At 39.3% G+C, this 23,673-nt stretch overlaps 1 protein-coding gene across 3 annotated transcripts in view; it reads right to left on the reverse strand.

Moving 5' to 3' along the window:
* The window catches only part of klhdc8b (kelch domain containing 8B), a 237,855-nt gene that overhangs the window by 67,244 nt on the left and 146,938 nt on the right, over positions 1-23,673 (reverse strand). For all 3 annotated transcript variants that reach the window (XM_084916439.1, XM_084916440.1, XM_084916441.1), the window contains exon 4: positions 4,990-5,154. In XM_084916439.1, the coding sequence (XP_084772565.1) occupies positions 4,990-5,154 (165 nt within the window). The remainder of the gene's footprint in view (positions 1-4,989; positions 5,155-23,673) is intronic.

Below are 23,673 nucleotides of genomic sequence, written 5' to 3' on the forward strand. Positions count from 1 at the left end.
AATTCAGTGGTAAAAATGAAGATGTTTGTTTTTGTCATGATTTAGATTCTTTATCTTTATTTGCTGCTGATGAAGTGTGGTGCAGCATTCATCCAGTGCTGTGTGTGTTTTTACACTCGTGTATTTGTTTCACTGAATAATCTTTTTCATCATCCTTCACTTTGCTGACAACTGTTTTTCAGCTGCACGTGTGCTGATTGCTAACCACGACGCTGCTGCAAAATCCTTGATGTGTACTGTGAACACACGGAGGCACGTAGGCACACGAATTTCAAAGCGCTAGGAAGCCTCGTGAGTTACGTCATTTGCCAGCAAGGCCACTGTTGACTGGGAACACAGGGAATTTAAATGAAAAGAGGTTCAAGCACCTGCTGAAGAGAACAACCCCCTCAAGTGCAGCAGCAGCTGTAGAAGCAGCATGAATGTGCAAGGTACGGTAAAGCTTTAACGCAATCCCAGCGAGAAGACATTACAGTCACAGAGAGAGAGACAGCTTAAAAAAACAGCATAAATTATTTATATTCTCTTGGTATATTACAAATTAGTCTGTGTCTAATGTGATATAATATGATTAAACTCCCATCTGTGCACAGACCACATGGCTGCACTTTAGACTAGTCATCGCTCTCTGTCCCATGCACCCGGCATCATTAGCTGCAGCCACACCAACATGAATGAGTTTACTCTTCTACTTAAAACTTAAAGATTTTCTTTGTTTGTTTGGATTTTTTTTTTGTTTATTTGTTTTTGTGGCTATTTTTTATTGTACCATGTGATTTTGTTGAAACTTGGGAGTTGGTTTTAAAGAAGAAGCCTTTTCTCTTTTCTCTTTTCTCTTCTCCACTAAAGCAGCCGATGTGCAAACATTTTCTGTCCAGGACACCAAGCAGAGGTGGAAAGCAGATGAAGTACACATATTTTGTTACTATAATTATTTAGAAGTGTCATATTTAATTGATATCTGTACTTCTGAATTTATTTTACATTATTTGCCTTTTGTTTTTACTCACTACATTTTAACACAAAATCTCTACTTTCTGCTCCTCACAATTTTGAAACGGGAACATTTCAATAAACTTTAAGACATGTGGTGGGAGTTATTATTTCCTGTCATAATATGCCTGCAAACATCAAACTGATTTTAAGTTAAATGAAGCAAACAATAACATACAAAAGACATCATTTATAGGACTATCTTCACAGGATAAAGTTAGCCTGATTCATTTGAGATAGTATTTACGGTGCAGGTGTCCATAAGCATTGAAGAGCATAGAGTGACTGCTTTTTTTTTAACAGGTTATTTCAAATGCTGTATTTCTAACTGCTCAACAAATATCTGCAAACACACAAACACTGTGCAGTTTGACATACGATGCCTGCTGCCTAAAAGAACAAAAGTATTGTTGTATGTTGGACTGGTGGCCGTGGTGTTCAGTGTTAGGTTACATCATAGTTAGCAGACACTGAATTACATTTAAGGTGCTATGCCATTTCTTCTACTATTTGCCAGACTTTTCTTTGCATTGTCTTAGCACATTTTGAACACATCTTCTTTTTAGTTTGAGTTTAGTTTGAGTTCTTTTAGACAAAGGAGAAGATGCTGCATGTCTGAATTATCAGTCATGGATGGTTCTGAGTCTTAGAGACAGGTAACAGAGTGTACTTGAGCCATTAGTTTACAAACCTTTAGTTGCTTTAACATGACTAAAATCCTAAATTCAAGTCTAACTTAGGTCAGAAAAAGAGCCTTTAAAATGATGCAGCGCTAAAAGAGTGCAGGATGCGCCTGCACATCTGTTGGTTTTACGTGAATATAGAATTCTGTTTGCAGCCACATTGCCCAAATGTCGGCTTGTTTACCTGATGATGAAAGGGAGGTCACTTTGTGGCAGACAGCAATCATTTGTCAGGGTGATGGATGTTGTTGTTTGACCTGTGATAAACTGATTTCTTCACCATATATATCAGTGTTACACTGAGTCATCAGATAAATGAACACCATCTGAACTCCACCTGCTTGACCTCCTGCTTTGACCTCGTCTCTCTCTGTTTTCTCACACTTTATAACTCATGTGTGGGAGAGCTCATTACGAGGCAAACGGATATTCCCCAATTAATCTTTTAAAACACAAGAAACACTGATACAAGAAACACAGTGTTTCTTGTATCAGAACACTTTTGCATTGTTGGATTAATTTCACTTTTATTTGTTTTCCCATCAAGTCAAGCAAGATTAAAATTTATTAACTGACAAACTTCTACCTACCAACAGAACGTCAGTCCAATATTTATGCTCCATATACCTGAGATATAAGGGAAGCATCAGCTCAGTTTGAGGTACAAAAAGACCTTTAGGTGACTATTTAGGTCATTAACCCCCCCCCCCGGATAAGATCACTCTTATCCAGATATGTGACAAAACTGTCAGATTTAGGCACAGAGTCATTTGGTTTGGATTAAGAAATTGCTTCTTTGTTGCCAATAATAACAACATTACAGTAATATGCAGTATACTATAGCATAGGCTTAGGTTAATTTGTGGAAAAGTAATTATTAAGTAATAATTAAAAAGACTGGTTTGAAACAAAGGTCTCCATGTTACAGTGACCCATTAATCAACCCTCTTACAGCACAAGAGGACATGTGAATCTTTTGGGGGCATTTGACAGATGACTGCTGTGTCTCAAAACTCACAGAGTTCATTTGGAAATGAAATGTAAACACATTTTAAACACTAAAATTTTAAGTGTTGAAATAACCTCCAATTACTTTAAACAAAAAACTATTGATTAGTTAATATTGAATAGTTATTGCGCTCACATGAAGGTCTTAAACCTGTAGCTAATAGAAATAATGATAATTCATAAATTATGTCATTCTAACATTCTAACTATATAATACAAATTGATCACGTTTTGTTAGTAACTAAACCATGTACAGCAAATGAAACTAAAGAAAAAGTCACTTCGATGAGTCTGGATAGGGTTACAAAGTCATTTCTAAGGTTTAGGGGGCTCGAGTAAATGACAGAGAAAGCCTTTATCCTTTAACTGGAAAACTTGAAACAGTGGTGAAACTTCCCAGGAGTGGTCGGTCTGCCAAAATTACTCCAAGGATGCATCAGTGACTCATCCAGGAGGTCAGATAAGAACCCAGAACAACATTTAGATATATGTTGGCCTCACTTGTGTCAGCTAAACTCAAAGTTCATGATTCAACAATAATTAAGAAACTGCACAAAAATGACATCCCTGTGAGAGGTCCAAGGGAAAAACCAATGAAAAAGACTAATTTCACATTCACTAAAAATCCATTGTGATGATGGGAACATGCTTTGTATTCATATCAAGAACTCCCTGAGTAAAGGTGGTTATCCCACCTGGACATTTGTTGTCTGGGAAGCTGGGAAGGCACCTAAAGGTAATCCACCTAAAGGTAATCCAGGCAATCCAGGAGAGACAACTGCTGCCTAAGCACAAACCCTTAGTGATCCCTTATGTGTCAGGAGCATGGGAAAAGAGCTGAGATGCATTTTCTCTAAACACTCTGTGGTTTTCAAAACCTAAAACATGCTGCACCAAAAATTGTCCACCCCAAGTATTCGGTCCCACGGCACAAACAGAGTAATGTAGTGTATGCTGTTAGGTGCCAGGAGGTTGCCATGCAACAACCTCTGGCTATGCAGATGGCACAACACAGAAGAGCCACCTCGTCAGACCTGGTCTCTGCAGTCTATTTACACCTACAGGCCAGTGGACACTCTTTCATTGATGAGGATGTACACATCCTGGACAGGGAGGAACGCTGGTTTGAGCACAGAGTCAAAGAGACCATTTATGTGAAAAGCGAAAGACCATCTCTGAATCGAGGAGGGGGCCTAAGGCTACATCTTTCACCATCTTAAAATGCTGTGATTGCAACCATTCCTCAACTATCTGTGAATGCTACTCATGGCCATTGATGAATGGTCTTTGATCATTGGTTGTTGAACGATGGTCATGCCATTTTGCATATTAATGATCAAGAAACAGACCTCCCAGCCCATTGTTTGGCACTGGTGCCAGTTTCAGTCCTTATGCAAATGTTCTGTTTAAAAGATTGGGGAAACCTGCAGTCAGCTGAGACTGAAGAAGTCACTTGGATGAGTGACGAAACGAATATACAGGCCTAGTATATTAAGATATGAATTTAATAAGAGGTACGTGAAATGATTAACTGTCAATATCAACAAGTGGTATTAAAATATGGATTAAACCTGAAGGTAGAATTTTGGCAAAACAGCTGGTTCAGACATCAGTCTTTGCTGAACCTGCACCTGTTCGCCTGTTCACATGTTTTATTAGACCTGACATGGTCAGAGCTGCCTTCCCTGCTTACTCATTGTCACAGCTTTCCTTATTAATGTGTTTTTCATACTTCTTCTTTTCTACATCATGCATGATAGGCAGGGTGGTTTGCAAGAGGATATTCATCTGTTACAAAGTTAAAGTACAGAAGCTTATTTACTTGATAATGCTAGCTGTGTTTCTGATCTGAGAGTGATAAAAGCAGACCAGCAGCAGTTTGTCTCGCACTCTGGTCTCCCCTCAGTTTACCGTCAAAGACCAGCAGTTTATCCACAATGTGCATGTGCAAAGCACCAGAAAAATAACTGCTGGCCTCTTGCCCAGCATCTGTCATTGTAAACAGGAGATAGACACACTCTCACAGACAGACAACTATACTTGTCTAGACTGATGTAAGAACAGCTTTCAGTAGAAATACCAAACGGTAACACAAGATGGCAGTGATCTAAAGGTTGGGTGCACATATTAATTGACAGTTAAGGAGCTTTAAGACAACGCTGTCTGAGACTAAAAGGAGAGAGATCAGCCTAACGGAGCACCACTGGCAGGAAGTCATGTATTTCTCTACAGCTTTAAGGTAAATGTCAGTATATGCTAACACGCACATGCTAGCAGTATAACATCTGCATGATGTATTTCCTACCCATCACGTAGATTTTGGTTCCTCTTACGAAGGGCGTGGCTCCATACCGCGGTGTGGGCATAGATGTCATTGGGTGCCATTGGTCCTTCTCTGCATCATACACCCTAACCAGGGCCTGTGGTGTTGTGTCTGCACCCATGCCCCCCAGCGCATACACTTTTCCATCTGCAGAGAGAAAAGAGAAAAAAAGAGCTTATTAAGAGCTTTTTAAAGGATCTCGTTACACTCTACTCTTAGTTCAACAGTGTGGTCAGTATATTTGTTCTCAGCCTTGTTAAGCTAATGTGCAGTGAACTGAGGAAAAAACGCTGCCAACACCTCTCCGAAGAGCCAAGAGCTGCGCTCTTTCATCTCGCCATTTCTGCTCTACCTGTCATGATGGCTATCCGTCTCATCCATCTACAGTTATCCAAACAATCTGCAATATCTATATAAAAAAACTGCCACACCAACAACTTTTTTCCACAAGGACACACACAAACACTCCTAAATGCTGCAGTGTCATTAGTATATACAGAAAGGCAAGGGGGAAAGAGAGGGGAAGTGCTGAGCCAGCAAAAAAGGTGCTCCTGGTGATATACTGCAGGAGAAGGGGAAGAAAGGAAGAGGGAAGAGAAAAGAGAACAAAACGTAACAGAACAGAACTGATGAGAGATGGAGATTAACAGCCCATTAGTGCTCTAAGAAGTCGTGACAACTTAAATGTGGAGAAAGAGAGGGGGACAAGACTAGAGGGAACAGAGCAACTCAGTGAGCCATGCAGATGGCGAACCAAGGAAGCTGTGACTTAAACTGTGAAGAATAGAGCAATAATAAATCTGTCACTCAGAATGCTATCCTCACACAGTTCAACACTTAGGACTGACTAAATCCTATTTTACTATTGTACATGGAACAAGTGGTGCAGCAAGAACACTGTCATTGTGCATATCATGTAGCAAGACTGGAGCAAATATATACATATATATAAATATATATATGTATATATATTTCACTGTGACGTTGCAGGGCGTCGTATTGAAAAAAATTAAATGAGTGTTTCACTGCTTTCTCCATACCATTTAATATTAAATATTACTTTGAGCTTGGGTCCTTACAATGAAGGTCAAGGACAAATGCTTCCCCAACCTGGGTACTAATGTCCCTGAAGGTGTGGTATATTGTTGTAAAGTTTGAAGACCATTCATAAAAATATTACATTTTTACTTGTTTTTTTTTTACTTTTTTAAAATCACTGAAAAATAATAGTAAAGGCAAAAATACATTAAATATGCACACTCACTTGTTTAGGTAAACCTGCAAATATCTAATCAGCCAATTACATGTCACCAACCCCCAGGCCACACAGAACTCAACTTGAACTACAAGCATGTAAAAATGGTCAAGACGACCTTATGAAGTTGAAAAACCGAGCAGATAAATGGGAAAGAATAGTTTTACTTTTGAGCATTAGAAGATCATACAGGGTGCAGTTCCTGTCAGCTAAGAACAGGAAACTTTATCTTTCCACACATGCTCACCAAAATTGGACAATAGAACATTGAGAAAACTTTGCCTGGTTTAATGAGTCTGTTTGCTGCAACATTTGTGTTAGTGTAAGAATGTGTTGCAAACAACATGAAAGCATGGATACATCCTGCTTTTTATCAGCAGTTCAGGCTGCTGGTGGTATAATGTTGTGGGGAATAGTACCTTAGTACTAATTAAGTCTCATAAAGTAAAGCCACAGGCTACCTGTGTATTGTTACTGACCATGTCTCTTTATGACCATAGTGTACCCATCTTTAGATTGTTGTTTCCAACAGGATTTTGAGCCATGTCACAAGGCACAGATCATCTCAAACTGGTTTCTTAAACATGAAAATGAGTTCCCTATACTGACCAATAGATGATCAAACAGTCACCAGATCTCAATCCAACAAAGCACCTTTGTGATGTGGTAGAACAGGAGATTGGCATCGTGGATGCGCAACTGACAAATCTGCAACAATTGTTTAATGCTATCATGTCAATATGGACCAAAATCTCTGAGGTTTACTTCCAGCACCTTGTTGAATCTATCCCATGAAGATAGAAGACCAAGACATTCCCCAGCAGATCTAATCTCTCCAGCAAGTCCTGGGTCTGCCTGAGGCCTGCCTAGGCATGCATTTGGGCCGGTGCTTAGTGGGGTTGATGGCAGTCAGAGGTGAAGGTTCTGGCCATCTGGTCGATGGCTACCAAATAGACTTTTGGTAGTCTCCATCGCATTCCATAATTATAACTTGATACATAATTAATATACTAATAATAATTATAATTTTGGCATGACTTGAATTTTTCTTGTTGAGTATAGCATAAGCAACACAAGACAGTGGCATGTTAGCATGGACCTGACCCATGATAATAATCTTTAGTTGTCTTAAGGAAACTGTTGACTTTTATACACAAATAAACAAGAAGGAAAAAGGGGGGAAAAAAAGAAAACGAGAGACATATGTGGAAAAAAAAATAGCTTTTACGCTGGGCCCATTATTCAGATGGGAATAATGCTCTTCTACTGCCTGGTTGTTTGGTTCGCATGGGCCACAACTGAGAACAAGAAGTCTGTGCAGAGGGTAAATTAACACTGCCAAAAAAATCACTGGCTGCCCTCTGCCACCCCTGGAGACCATCGCCAGATCCTCCTGTCTCAGGAAAACGAGGGCCATCACAGGTGACCCCTTGCACCCCGCCCACCACCTGTTACCTGCTGCCCTCTGGTCAGCACCTCAGGTCAATAGGGTCCCACACCTCCAGCCTCACAAACAGCTTCTTCCCCTGGGCCATTTGCACTGTCAACAAACACTATCCCCACACCCCACCCGTGCCTACCTCTCCAATCTGCGCCATGGTCTGAGTAACCCTCATCACTCAGGCCACTCACACACAGACTCTGTACTCAGACCAAGTCTTTTCTTTGCATTACCTCCGAGCACTTTGCTCTCCATTGTGTGCCTTTCTATTGTTTTGTACACATTCCTCTAGACTTCCTCTAGTTATTTATTCCTGATGTGTTTACTATTTATTTTTTATTTTTTTACTCCTGCACAGTTCGTGTGGAGTACCCTTAATTTTGTTGTACATGTACAATGACAAAAAAGAGCTATTCTATTCTATTCTATTCTATTCTATGCTATTCTATATGCCTACTGCAGCCCTGTAAAGCACTTAAAAACTTAAAAAGTATTGCTTTGTTCCAATCAATGAAGAAGACAGGTTAATGAAAATGGCACTAGAAGAGCTTCAGACCTGTCACTCTACATGTCTGTCAGTATTCACAACATGAGATGCAATCTCCACACTGTCAAAACATAAAGGTTCACCAAATGAAGGCTAGCAAGGACAAGGAAACGATGAAGTGAATAACAATCTCCAGGAAATGAAGGCTCCTGTGTTTAAGTTTGTGTGCATGTGAGTGCATGTGCTGCATCCTGAATCCCCTTTCTTTTTCTACTAAGTGCTGACACCTCACAGTCTACAATGACAGACAGATGCACACTTCAGAGTGAACAATGTGAAATCATAACCAGTATTGAAACCATAACTAGTGTTGGTTTCCCTTTGTGAGGGTGCGCCTGTGCTTGCGTGTGTGATCACGGCAAAATTCAGTGCTGTTATCAGAAAGACTGGAACATTAGCTAACTGCATGCAAGAAATAAATGTAGATTCGATTTTAAGGTGAACTGTGGCCTCAATGACGACTTTCTAAATCCTAAATTGATATTCTATAAAACAGAAAAGAAAAACAAAGAAAAAGAATATTGACAGGATGCTGAATTTCTGATCATTTCTGTGTGCGAGTGCCAAAGGTAAAACAGAAAAGATAACACAGGGAGAAATAACAATCAGGCAGGTGTATGTGTTAGTGTCTGTAAGGGAGCAAAGAATTTTACATGCAGGATGTGTGTAAAGTAATTCAACAGTGCACAAAGAAAATACCTGTCAAACATTCTGTCTGGCTAAATTACTTTTACTTGAGCTTTAACACTTTGCCGCAGCAGCATGATAAGACTTTCCTAGTACAATGAAATCAGAACCTACTTTCCCTGAGATTAAATGTAGGGAAAATCATTAAACATGCACAGAGGAGAGCCTGGATGTGTAAAAATTCCCTTTAAACATGCTCTCTGGGGATGGTTTGGTTTTATCAGACAATAAATCAAAGATGCTGTATGCTGCCAGGATTTCACAGCAAATACACCAAATGGGAAAAGACAAAAAATGAAGCCACACTTGAACTATTTTGTATAAATTAGTAGTACTCTGCATTACCTACACAGCAAATTCAAAAGTGTTAAATGTTTTGGTGTTAGTAGTCTTCTTGCAAAAGTAGAGTTAATTTTACTCTAAGTAGAGTCACATTCTTTTAATGTAACTCTGAGGTGTAAAATGATAGTAGTTAAAATCGAGTGTTAAAAATGAGTGTTTCTATTTCAAATCTGGAGGTGTTACAATGGAAACATTAACTCTTGACCTCTTAACTCTGAACTCCTAGAGGGGCTATGACACCAATAGAGTAAATTCACAGACTCCGCCCCCAGCACCATAGGCTCCAATCGAAGCTGAAGTGAAGCCGTTTCAGAACATTTTGCTCTACATATTTGAGTTGTTTGCCATGCTTGGTAAGTCATTTTTTCAAAGATTGTTCCAATTATTATTATTAGCTTTTACTTCAGTGGCTCTTTGGAGTTGAGACAAAGCTGTGTGAAAGGCATTAGCCATGTTGCTCGCTGATAGCATAATATTCTGTTTTAGCTAGCTGAAAGGTATTGTTTGCGGGCAAATACCACAGCCTTGAAAAAAGCTTGCATGTGAATTTTCAGTCATATTTTTGGTCAAATACATCTAAAACAATGTCTAGAATGTGAAATGTTGGTATAATGGTGCTACTTGAAGCCTGAAAACGATCTCCCATAAAAAAAAAAAACGAGCACACAGCAGTAGCAGACGTCCTGACTGGGTTCTACGTTAGCATTTAGATCCCAAGAGTTTTGTGCACACGGTTTAGGTAAAAATGAAAAAGGTTGAGGTTTTACATTTAGTTCAGTATTACCTGTTGTTTGTGTCCTTGTCTTTTGGGAAAATACTTTACGCAAGTAATGGCTCAAAAAGGATTCCTTTTTTTTTTTTTTTTACTGTGCTGCAATTGATTACTGGATTATTTGTGCCATTAATTAGTGTCAACTAATTTTTATTCAATCTCCACATAGGATATGCTTGTGAAGATGGAATATGGGGGAGAGCAGAAGTGCGTTGAAGTTCCACAAAGTGATGAATGAAGGACATGCATATTGTATTGAAGAAATAAGTGATGAGAATGCTGTTATTTGCATTTACCAGCTCTCCTATGTCAGACCTTTTGATAAACAAAATTCTAATGAAAGTGAGAACATGTACACTGTTACATCTTTCAGAAAATGTTTTGAAATTGTGGTGCACAGTTCAGAATAAATGTTTTTCAAAAACCATTGCGTCTTTTTAGTAAATGTTTATTTCCAAAAGAAATTTCTAGAAGTTCAGAACAGTAAAATTCCCGCTTTTTAGAATTAATTAGAAGATAACTCTTACGTAGTTAAACTAAAATACTCTTTTGAGAGTTAATATATAAACTCTTAACACCAAGTGTTAAATTAGCAACTCCAGACAGATTAGGTGTTTAACACTAAATCAGAGTTAATGTACCAACTCTCCAAAAAGAGTTAAATTAACACTCTCTGGTGTGGACCCATATAGACACTTTAATAGTGTTGAAATCAAATCCGACAGTGTTAATTTGGACATGCTGGATTTGCTGTGTACATTTGAAGTCTTGATCTATCAGGGTAATGCACCCAATGCACTAATGCACTAGGCCCTAATCCAACAATACAAAGTTACGACCAACTGATTCAGTAATTTAACCTATATTGTATCCATTTTAAAGGTGGTATAACTGATAAATCACAGTTCAAAAGAAATCACTAGTGTGGAAAATTCAAATTGGATGAATTAAGTGGCAAAACTAAAAGTCAAGCACTGAGACAAAAAGCTCAATGCTCTGCACTACACGGAAGCAATGTGTGTTTCCACAGGAACTTTCCCCCAAGGAACGAAAACCTTTTGAGGAACTTTCTTCCTGTGTTTTTAACTAGAAGATCCTGCACCCAAATTAAGAGAGAGGAGTTGTACTTTCAGAAAAAAAAATGAATGTGGGGCTTACACGCTCACTGATGGTACAAGTCTACTAGCAGGTTTGATAGGACTGTTCAACGCATCCTTTTTTAAACCTGCAGTCAAACACATGTCACATATGGCAGACAATTTAAATGGAGAATCCCAAGATATTTTACAGATCTAGGACTAAAGTAAGAACTTTGATTCTGCTGTGGAAACCAAAATCACAGTGCACTGGTACAAAAGATGACTACGCACACGACTGTATATAACTGCAAATCAAATGGATTAAAATAAATCTGATCTCTTCACCTGATTTCTGAAGCCAGTGTTCAATAAACTGTACTTAGTTGTTCATAGAACTACATACACTATACTCCTATATAAACTCTCAATCCACCCAACGACCCTGAGAAGGACATTTATGATCTTTTTTTGTCACTACCCAAAGCCTGTAGGAAAACAGTGAGAATAGAAAGATAATAAGTGACAGTGAAAGCTTGAAATACAGGCCATTGGACTTTAGCTTTTAACACATTTCACTTCTTCAATTTTAGAACAACTACTGGGAAGTCCCAGTACTGCACCTTTAGTGGGGGATCTTCCCTTGGAAGTGGCCCTAAGAGTTGTTAACCCACTACGGATCATGAGCCATGGTGTGGGGAAAAAAGTTACACTCCTGTCACTGACATGTCTAACCTCTGTAAGAAATTGCCCCACCCAACCATCATGTGAACTATTCAGATTACCTGAGATGATAGTGGCAGTTCAAATGCCTGAAAAGGGATCTCATGTGCGTTCACTTTTACTTCTCTCTCAGACCATCTCTCTTCTCTGTCCAAAATGTAAGCACTGGCAAAAAATCTTGACAGAGTGTCCTTTCTCCTTTAAATGCACGCCTACATCTAAGTCTTGTCCTGTTGGACTGGCTCTCCTATGCTGCGTCATGTGTTTACACAGAGGTACTGAGTGGTATAGAACATTCTTGTGATGCGTGTTTTCTACCAGGAATAGCATGTGTGCTCTTGTCTTCTGGCCCAGCTGTACTCAAATTGTGCCCTCTAATTAAGGAAACTGTGGTCTATTCTCTGACCGTCACCCCTGGAGACTCCATGGCAACTGCAGCGTACCCTACACACAGTTTTTATGGGGTGGCTGTTTGGCAGGTTGATGCTTGGCGAGCAAAATCTGTCACCACTCAAAGACAGACCAATGAGTCATTACCTGAAGCAATCATCAAATACAATGACGTACACAAGTGCAAATATGCCAGTGATGGCAGACATGACACACTGTGGATGTATGCGAGTTACTGCATTTATGTTTTTATCCTTCTCTTTTGTAATGTACTCAGTGTGCTGCTCTGATTCCTCTTCAGCACAACATCTTTCATCACTCTCTGTCTGTGTCCCTGTCTTGATGATCTCCCGCTGCCTGTCCCTCATCATTATTTTCCTTTGCATTTTTGCTCTTCTCACTGCAACTTTCACTTTACTTTCATCATTTTCCTTTCTTGTCCCCTCATTTGCTTTAATTGACTGTTTCATCCATCCCCTCTTGGCCTCCCTTTTTCTCCTCTTGCCTATCATTTTATCCTTTTATCATTCACCCTCATCTATTTTTTTCCCATTACTCCTTATCCATTTGAATCCCCCACTAATGCAGCGTTCAACCCTGGTATTGGATGCGCTGCCATCATGATAGCACAGAAGGAACGAAATTATAGAAAATATGCAACCGATTCTTTAAATGCTTTTTTTAAACCACCCACTATCATCAGCATGGAGAAAATGGGTTTTGGCTTTGAAGGGTTTTTTTTTCTTACATGAAAACATGTTTCTGGATTGAAAAAAAGAAGAAACTTTACTTCCTGAGCTTCCTATGTTTTCAGCATGGATGCCAAACTGTAAAACAGACACTGTAGTGTAGTGCTTTCATTTCATGTTTTTTTTTCTTGGTCGACTACACTGAAAATAACACAACCTTAAACAAAACCCTAATATGGATAGTCCTCCGCAGTGTCTACTATCAAACTGTTTTCTAATATCAAAACCCAGTAACAAGATATGGTGAAAACTGAGTTATGCAAACAGGTAAAACTCCATTAACCACCAAAGATAATTGTATCACTGTTCCATGCACTCTGTAATTGAAAACTCAGTTCAGTTTGACTTGTGAATTTAATTTGCTCTGTGCCATAAACAGGACATCAACAGAGCCATTAATAATAATTTACAACAGAGACAAAAAGTTCAACTTTTTCAGGGCTGTGTGTTGAAAACAGATAACAATGTTTTCCACATTGTTATCTGTTTTTACACTGACAGCAAACCATATACCACTCAATGTCTCAAATGCAGCAGAGCTAACGATATAGATATTTTCCATCACATTATCTCTGTTAGTGTTGCTGATCTGTCTTGCAAACAGAAGCTTCTTTCAGCTACTTCCTTATTCACAAGTGGTCGCCACAGCAGATTTTTACACCCTTCCTGATGCAAGCCTCCTGGGGATTTGTGTTTTCTCTCTGGTCTCAATCCAGGGATCTTTTATGTGATAGACAAATGTATTAGCCACTACACTACAGAGCCACCATCTGGTATGTTCCTATCTTCTAGCATGATGTCACTCACCATAGTTATGCAAATCATGGCATCCTGCAAAGTTTCCAAAGTTACAGAAAGAAAAATAAAAGTGAAAATAGTCAAGATCTCTTACTGAGATTTAAGAATACCTGATTTGTTCTAAAGCTTCTCTACATCAAACCAGTTAACAATGAATACTTAGTTCTCCGGTCTTCTTTATCACTTGTAACTGACATGTTTTGCATGTCTTTCTCCTCAAAGCACAACTCTTAGCACATCCTAATGTAAAGCACTGAGAAAGAACATCCATAATGCAGGATTTTTTGCGACTCAGGAGGTAGAACATAGAACAGGTCATCTGCTAATTGGATGATTGGTGATTCAGTCCCGGGTTACTCCAGTCTGTTCGACTAAATAAGCTTGTGTAAGATACTGAACCTCAAGTTTCTCCTGATAAAATCCTCAGAAAGTGTCTGTTAAATAAAAGAAAACTCTTAGAGACAGAAAAAGTGTTTGGGTGAATGAGAACCGTTGCATAGAGTGTTCAAGTTGAAAAGCAATAATTTATTTTTTCCTATCAGGAATTAATTTTATTTCCCATTCAATAATCCTGTCCATTCACATGGTTTAGTCGAGTTATTGGTTTACATCATCCAGCTTTGCTATTTCTAAAGATGAATAAAGTACATTTTCTCTACATCTTTGTCTCTGAAACTTGTTTTACTGATAACCTATTGGCCTCTCTAGTTCCAGTGAGGTTGGTAGAATTTATATAACCTAAGCAATGATAAAACATCAGGCAAGCTCTCCTATTTTTAAAAGCTCCCTAAATCCAGACTCAGTCTGGATTAAAGACACTTAATGCCAGGGGGGGAAAAAGATGTTGGTGACGTTAAAAGGAAAAGGCCGAGCAAACAAAAATCCAGAGCAGAAGACATCGAATGCATTTACGTGCTGCTAATCTGCTTTGACAAATAGATTTTGGGGAAAGTGTGGTTATTGCCTGGGCCTCTGATGCTTTTATTTTCTCTTTTTAAACCACCCTCTTCACCCTGCATGGTAATGCAATACCAAACCACTTTTGTTTTCACTTACAGCGGCAGCAAGTCCAATCTTGTGGATGACGCCAGCACTGACTCTTTTCAGTCTTTCACCATAACTAAAATCTCTGCTACGCTCTCTTTTTCATTTGCACCCATCACTGCTGGTGTTTAGCTAACACTGGGCTTATTGTCACTGTTCTCTGTAGTTTAATTACACTGGTCTGCTTGATGGCTGCCAGCAAGAAGAATGGCACACGTATTGTGTGACATGCTGTGAACACCTGTCTGAATATCAACCAATTTAATGGTTGTTATTACTTGATTTCCCTGAAATAGATATAGCCATCACCTCGTTTTGTGTGATCATGCCATGTTACTGCAAGAGTTTTATTGAACGTAGCATTTCTACTTCGACACAGAAACACAAAATGTCCACGTAAGGATGCTTGAGGTGCAGTGTTTACACAAAGAAGATGCCACACATCAGACTATGAGTGGGTAAAAGAGTGTACCCAAAAGTCTTCTATGAAAGATCGTAACAGCCATTTAATAGGAGTCACATCATGTTCTCAATGATGGTCAAAGGGGAGCAGGTGAGTGTTCCAAGAGGACATCCTGAGTATCTTTGCACCTGGGTAAAATAGAAATAGCTTTAGGGTTATTTTGCATTTTTACAAATATATTAAATTAATCCTCTCCATGCCCTCGTTCTCTTTTCTTCCTGCCTGGCACCTCAGTGTTCAGCATCTTTTGCACACTATTCCTCCTCTGCCCATATCCAAATAATCTCAGCCTTGCCTCTCTAACTTGGTTTCCAACTGCTCAACCTGAGCTGTCTCTCTGATGTACTCATCTCCTCCACTCTGGTCACTACCAATGAAAATCTTAGCATCTTCATTTCTGCCACCTTCAGCTCCAACTCCTATCTTTTCGTCACTGCCATCATTATCAAACCAAACATCAAAGCAGGTTTCGCTAACATCTTGTAAACCTTCAGCTGTTGATGGCTGACTCGACGTATTTAACTGCATCTACTTTTACTATTTCTGTTCCTTGCATGTTCCCCTTTCCATTTGTCTGACATGAATTCTGTCTCGTTTCTTTCATCCTTCTTCTCTCCAATGCATTCCTCCACCTCTTCAGGCTCTCTTCCATCTGCTCCCTGCTCTCACTACAGATCACTGCAATCATCAACAGCCACAGAGACTCTCTGACTTCATCTGTCTGTCTGTTCATCACCACTGAAAACAAAAAGGGGCTCAGAGCCCAACCGCACACGTCACCACTAATCCTGCTGTCCTCATACATTTCCTGGACCAGTTCACATGCTTCTCTGCCCCTCCTGACTTTCTCATGCACGGTACCACAGTTCCTCTCTTGGCACCCATTCATATGCTTCTTCAAGATCCACAAAAACACAAATAGCGTCTCTATACTTCTCCATCAACACTTTCAAGCAATCATCTGCTGTGTTTTTCTCAGCATGAAGTCATACTGCTGCTCACTGATCATCACCTCTCTCCTTAACCTCACTTTAACAGCTCTGTCCCATACCTTCATAGTATAGCTCATCAACTGCATCCCTCTGGTCACTCGCCATGATTGTGTTAAACATCTGGTCAAAAAAGTCCATTGCCCTCTCCTCTAAACATCTCCATATCTTCACAGAAATGTCATCCGGCAGTATGTAAATCTCATTCTTGATCTTCTGTGATCCACATATTTGACTTGCCCAAGACTTTACACTGTATGCCAACCTGGTGCAGCCACTTCCCTTTTATCCAGGCCTGGGACTGGCACTAGTAGTCCACTGGCTTGTGGCTCCCAGTGGCTGTTATAATTCACACAAATGCATTCAATTTAAAACTCCTTAAATGCATTTAAATCTAAACATAAATCTAAATCTAACCATGTAGTAACTACTCAGATTTTATCATCAAAAAATATTTTTTAAACCTTGTCTCCTTCACCCTGCTTTGAAAAGATGTTTACAGTTTGCATTGCACACTTCACTTCTCCATTTGGAAGGGATCCCATTTCAGAAGTCTCATGCTGTACAACAGAAACTTCAAGCAGACATTAACAGGGAGCTGACAGGCTAATAAAGGAGGATAATATCGTCATTAACTTCAATAATGTTTACCATAACTGTTTATGGTCATTTCAAAAAGTATAGAAGGACTGCTAACTAAAAAAGTGCTTACAGGAGTACATATCGCCTGGAAGTCCTCAACGACACTATAGTCCAAAGGTACTTAACTACCATCCTCAAAAGCTATGTGATAACAGCCTGGCAGCTTATTCTGCTGCTTTGATGCATTAATGAGGGCATCCCCCTTTTATAGGCATTTAAAGGACACTGGACTCTTCCTCTGAGTACTCATCAGTAGCAGATGAATCAGCCTTTCTTCTCTTCCTTCACTCTTCGTTTCTTTCCCTGTTTTGTTTTACACAATGTTACATGAATAATCCTTTTCTCTTTCTTACCTTCCACATTAGAAGGGATGGGATATCATCGAGATGGTGCCGGGGTGTGTATTAAGCCTTGTTATTGTGTTCACACATAAAGAGATCCATCACCCAATATTCAGATATTATGCACATATTTAATTGCTGTTATCAGTTCCTATCAGTCACATACAATCAGGAGGTACCATGCTCCATGTATTCTCCATATTCACCTCATTCAGTGGAGGTCCCTTTTGCCATATTAATGCTCATGATAATGAGCAGTGTGCTTCTAGGTTAAAGAGCAACAAAAATCCACATTTGGAGGATGGAGAGGTCACAGTCACTCAGTCCAAACAACTGTGGCACACAAATTCGGTTTGAGTTTTGAGTTTCAGCATTTCTCTTGTTTTCACCGGATGCTTTGTTTAGGCTTAAAAAAATAAGTTAAAAGGAACTAACCCTTTGGTTTAGGCACCAAAAGTACAAGATTAGGTTTCCATGTACAGAACAAAGCTTCATTTGCTGGCTAACTTCACATTAATTCTCACACATTTCACATACAATTTATCACACTACTAGTCAAATTCATCGCTGATTACAGTGGATAACAGGCTACTTAGATTTTGGTAAAGGACACATTTATTTTGTCATTCTGTAATTTGGATTTTAAACTAAATAACTGAGATGTGATCAAAGTGCAAGGGGTTTGATAAATGTATGACATTACCTTTTTAGGAATTACAGGAATTATTTTTATACACATACAACCCCCAATTTTCAGTTGGCTCAAACGCAGCTGACAGTGATTAATACAATTTTCACTAAATTCGTTGGTCCCTGGCACACATATTTTTGCAAATACCAAAATGGTGATTCAAGGGTTGGTATGAAACGGAGTGCCCCACAGCCACATGCTGCCAGACTTATCAGCTAACGCAGACTGACACACACTCACATGGAGTGGTCAATATTAAAGCTGTATATTGCAACAGTCACAGTGCCCTCTTTAGTGAAGCTAAGAGACGATCAATAGTCTGGTCAAAATGTCCACCTGAGGAAGAAAAGGATCAAAGTGCATTTACTGGATTCAAAGACTCAGCTGATTGTGGAGAAAAGCAGCATAAATAGCACTGGCACAAAAGAAACGGATTCAGCCTGCTGAGTTCACATTCACACTGGAGGCAGAACAGAGTGGAAAGCTGCTTCCTTTGAGTTGGCCGTGTTAATGGAGAGAACACAGACCTGCGGGAACAGTTTAAGTGTTGAGTTTATTTTCCCTACACACAGCAGGTGGACTTCACAGAAACAGATTGCAGAGGCGCACAATTGACGACATATAGCACAACCATAAATATAACCTCCAAGCTTGTTTGGTTTTTAAGGGGAATTTTTTTTTTGTTAAAATATGCACTTCAAAAACATGACTTGTTAGATTTCTCAGGATTGAACTGTAGCAGGAAACAAGAGAACAATGCATCACTCTGTCACTTATAATGACAGCTTGAATGATTGCAGATTGTTTCTCTTTGAATGTTTACCTTAAAATGAAAAAGGGCAGTTGGAGACCAACAAATCATCCAAGTAACACAAATTATATCTTTCAAAATATGGACTTGAATGCATTTATCTGGTGTAGTTACAGGTTACAATGAAATTATCATTTACACCAAAAAATGAAGTGCTGTAATAACTTTTAAATAACCTTACATATTGTCAGCTGTGTAATGCGCACACCTCATATCACCGCAAACAGATGAGAATAAAATACACCTGTGTGACGTTTGTGCATGATGATGTTTGCTGTGCAGTGTTAGCCTGACTGAGAGCCGCCTCTCTGTGCATGACCGTCAAAGTCTAGTTTGATGTCTGATGTTGAAATACAGAGCACAAGAAGTAGATGTACGTCCATCAGCTATGAACTGTAATGTGCTGCAGGTCACCTCAGAAACACTTCACTAAAGGAAGTTGGAATTGAGGTAAACAGCTGCATTCAGTCATTGTAGAGATTCATTAACATAATGCTGACTTGTATTGATTTTCTTTTTTTTTTGGGGGGGGGACTGAGAGGGTGAGGCTATAATTTAACTATGTGATATAGGTCCTTATTTTAACACAATAAATGTGTGTTTTGGCTTTGGGAAAGATGAGGATTGGGGTTTATTTAATAGTCCATCATCAGCAAGGTTAAATCCACCCAGTCAACAGCAGACCACTAAAGAGCAAGGTTACACTGCATTTTAGACACACTTTAGACAAGTGTGCTTTCAGAAACTACAGAAACTTTCAAATCAAGTCATGCATTTGTACTTTCATTATAAGATTTGTTTGTGGGCATGCCATATAGGTGATATGAAAACACATTAAAATTCTCTGTTGACCCTTCCAACCCACCTCAAGTTCTGCCCTACAGAGTCTCTGTGGTTCTGTAACTATGACACTCACTTCCTCCATTGCTCCTGGTATAATAATTTTGAAGCACAATACATCACATGCAGAATTGTGCATGCCTCATAGGAGGCCAGTCTGTTTGAGACTCAGAGACAACACCGTGAAGCTAAGATGATAAATCTAAAACTGTTCTGCTCAAGACTGCATCGCTGATGAGAACTCAGTGGATCGCATTAATTAACGGGGGGGGGGGGGGGGGGGGGGTTGTTTTGAAGGAGATATTAAAGGCAAACACTGCTGATGCTCACAGCACTACAGAGTACGACTACTCACCAGTAACATGTGATCAGTCTTACACTTGTAACACATGCTGTTTGGATTCTTGGCTGTCATTCTTTATAAATGGAAATAAATATTTTCATCATTAACAGTTGTTTTGTATTTAAATTCTTCAGGTTCTGTAACAGAAAATGAATAATGAAATTGAAATTCTGTACATGAGCAAAATATTAATGTTGATTTATTCAGCTCATAAACCAAAGCATATTTCTCTTGCGATTGTGCAGTGGCAACGTTTGACAGTAATAGTCGGAACAATCTAGACCTTTGTCTGTGATTCTCACAGTGGAATTACTTTTATAATTACACAGCAGCTGGTTCAGTATTATTATTTGCTTCATAGACCCTGTAGTTCCAAAGACACAAAGCCAAAACTAGATGTGTTGCCTTGTAAGGAAGTGACCACAGGTCAGAGTGTGGGAGAACACTGAAGGTTTGGTGTGAACAACTTCCAAAAATAGACCAGCCTGCTGATACAGATAGTTTCATCTTAGCTTCCACTAACAGAACGTGGGAGACAACATCAGTCACCTTCCACTACTAGGGGGCAGAATCAATACAAATGCAGTTTTAATCAGTCCTTATTGAACAGCGAAGTTCCCCAATGAATAAAAAAAACCAGCATCAACATTTCAGCAAATCCCCAACATCTGAATATGAATTAGGAGTATGTTAACTAATCTGGAGAGGAAATGGCGTGTCACAAATTTAGAGGATCATCATTTAGCCTGGAGAAATAGTTTGCTGCTTTATAAGAAAGCCCTCCGCAAAGCCAGAACATCTTACTATTCATCACTGATTGAAGATAATAAGAACAACCCCAGGTTTCTCTTCAGCACTGTAGCCAGGCTGACAAAGAGTCAGAGCTCTGTTGAGCCAACCATCCCTTTAACGTTAACTAGTAATGACTTCATGAACTTCTTCACAAATAAAATTTTTATCATTAGAGAAAAAATTACCAGTAATCATCCCACAGATGTAATATTATCTACAGCTACTCTTAGTACCATTGATGTTAAGTTAGACTCTTTTTCTCCAATTGATCTTTCTGAGTTAACTTCAATAATTACTTCCTCCAAACCATCAACGTGTCTTTTAGACCCCATTCCTACAAAACTGCTCAAAGAAGTCCTGCCATTGATTAATTCTTCGATCTTAAATATGATCAACCTATCTCTAATGGTCGGCTATGTACCACAGGCCTTCAAGCTGGCTGTGGTTAAACCTTTACTCAAAAAGCCATCTCTAGACCCAGCAGTCTTAGCTAATTATAGGCCAATCTCCAACCTTCCTTTCATATCAAAAATCCTTGAAAGAGTAGTTGTCAAACAGCTAACAGATCATCTGCAGAGGAATGGTTTATTTGAAGAGTTTCAGTCAGGTTTCAGAGCTCATCACAGCACAGAAACAGCTTTAGTGAAGGTTACAAATGATCTTCTTATGGCCTCTGACAGTGGACTCATCTCTGTGCTTGTCCTGCTAGACCTCAGTGCAGCGTTCGATACTGTCGACCATAATATCCTATTAGCGCGATTAGAACATGCTGTAGGTATTACAGGTACTGCACTGCAGTGGTTTGTATCATATCTATCTAATAGACTCCAATTTGTGCATGTAAATGGAGAGTCCTCTTCACACACTGAGGTTAATTATGGAGTTCCACAGGGTTCAGTGCTAGGACCAATTCTGTTTACATTATACATGCTTCCCTTAGGCAGCATCATTAGAAGACATAGCATACATTTTCACTGCTATGCAGATGACACCCAGCTCGATCTGTCCATGAAGCCAGATAACACACACCAATTAGTTAAACTGCAGGAATGTCTTAAAGACATAAAGACCTGGATGGCCGCTAACTTTCTGCTTCTTAATTCAGATAAAACTGAGGTTATTGTACTCGGCCCTGAAAATCTTAGAAATATGGTATCTAACCAGATTCATACTCTGGATGGCATTACCTTGGCCTCCAGTAACGCTGTGAGGAACCTTGGAGTCATTTTTGACCAGGACATGTCCTTCAACGCACATATTAAACAAATATGTAATACTGCTTTCTTCCATTTGCGCAACATCTCTAAAATTAGAAATATCCTGTCTCAGAGTGACGCTGAAAAACTAGTTCATGCATTTATTACTTCCAGGCTGGACTACTGTAATTCATTATTATTAGGATGTCCAAAAAACTCACTGAAAAGCCTTCAGCTAATCCAAAATGCTGCAGCAAGAGTACTGACAGGGACTAGAAGGAGAGAGCATATTTCTCCTGTTTTGGCTTCCCTTCATTGGCTTCCTGTTAAATCCAGAATTGAATTCAAAATCCTGCTCCTCACATACAAGGTCTTAAATAATCAGGCCCCATCTTATCTTAATGACCTTGTAGTACCATATCACCCTATTAGAGCACTTCGCTCTCGCTCTGCAGGCCTACTTGTTGTTCCTAGAGTATTTAAAAGTAGAATGGGAGGCAGAGCCTTCAGTTTTCAGGCCCCTCTTCTGTGGAACCAGCTTCCAGTTTGGATTCGGGAGACAGAAACTATCTCTACTTTTAAGATTAGGCTTAAAACTTTCCTTTTTGCTAAAGCATATACTTAGGGCTGGACCAGGTGACCCTGAATCCTCCCTTAGTTATGCTGCAATAGACGTAGGCTGCCGGGGGATTCCCAAGATGCATTGAGTTTTTCCTTTCCAGTCACCTTTCTCACTCACTATGTATTAATAGACCTCTCTGCATTGAATCATATCTGTTATTAACCTCTGTCTCTCTTCCACAGCATGTCTTTTATCCTGTCTTCCTTCTCTCACCCCAACCGGTCGCAGCAGATGGCCGCCCCTCCCTGAGCCTGGTTCTGCCGGAGGTTTCTTCCTGTTAAAAGGGAGTTTTTCCTTCCCACTGTCGCCAAAGTGCTTGCTCATAGGGGGTCATATGATTGTTGGGTTTTTCTCTGTATCTATGAAGCGCCTTGGGGCGACTTTTGTTGTGATTTGGCGCTATATAAATAAAATTGAATTGAATTGAATTGAATTAACTGTGAAGTTATTTGAGTTTAAAAAAAAATGGTTTATCAACTATGAGAGTAAATACAATACTTTTTTGTATACTAGGATGTATTAGGAATATTCCGCTAACTATAACAACTGTATGCAGCAAATAAATAAATTCTTGAAATTTCTATTTCTATTTTCTATAGTTCAGGCATGCCAATTCTTATTTAATCTCATGCTCTCACACTGCCCGAACAAACATCTCAAAGCCTTTCCTTTATTTTTTTAAAAAAAGGAGGTTTTACTACATAAAGGATTCACCATGCATTTCCACATCCCAGCATCAATCCTGGCCTATAACAGGGTGCAAAAGACAGCCAGTATGGTTAGATTAAAAATGAACACATAATTCATGACTGAACTTATCTCCAGGTGAGTCCTTTACACAGCAGAGGAACTCCATCACAATTCCAGCTAATTTGGTCTAACACACACACATGAATTATTTTTTTTTTCTCTTTAATTACACTGCAGAACCTCTCTCTCTCTCTAGGCTTTAAAAAATCTACTGACCCAAATTATTAATGCTGCTCAAAAAACTTTCTCAAAATCTTGTGTATTTAGTCTATTTATACAGCTGCACCTGCACCCTAAAATTCAAGCTGGCTCTGGAAACAAGAGGTCAAGAGCCTTTCCCTCTTAGTGCCATTTCTCTCAGC

The sequence above is a fragment of the Perissodus microlepis genome, chromosome 20 (assembly GCF_051167445.1).
Source record: "Perissodus microlepis isolate ML-2025 ecotype Zambia chromosome 20, ASM5116744v1, whole genome shotgun sequence".
Classification (NCBI taxonomy): Eukaryota; Metazoa; Chordata; class Actinopteri; order Cichliformes; family Cichlidae; genus Perissodus; species Perissodus microlepis.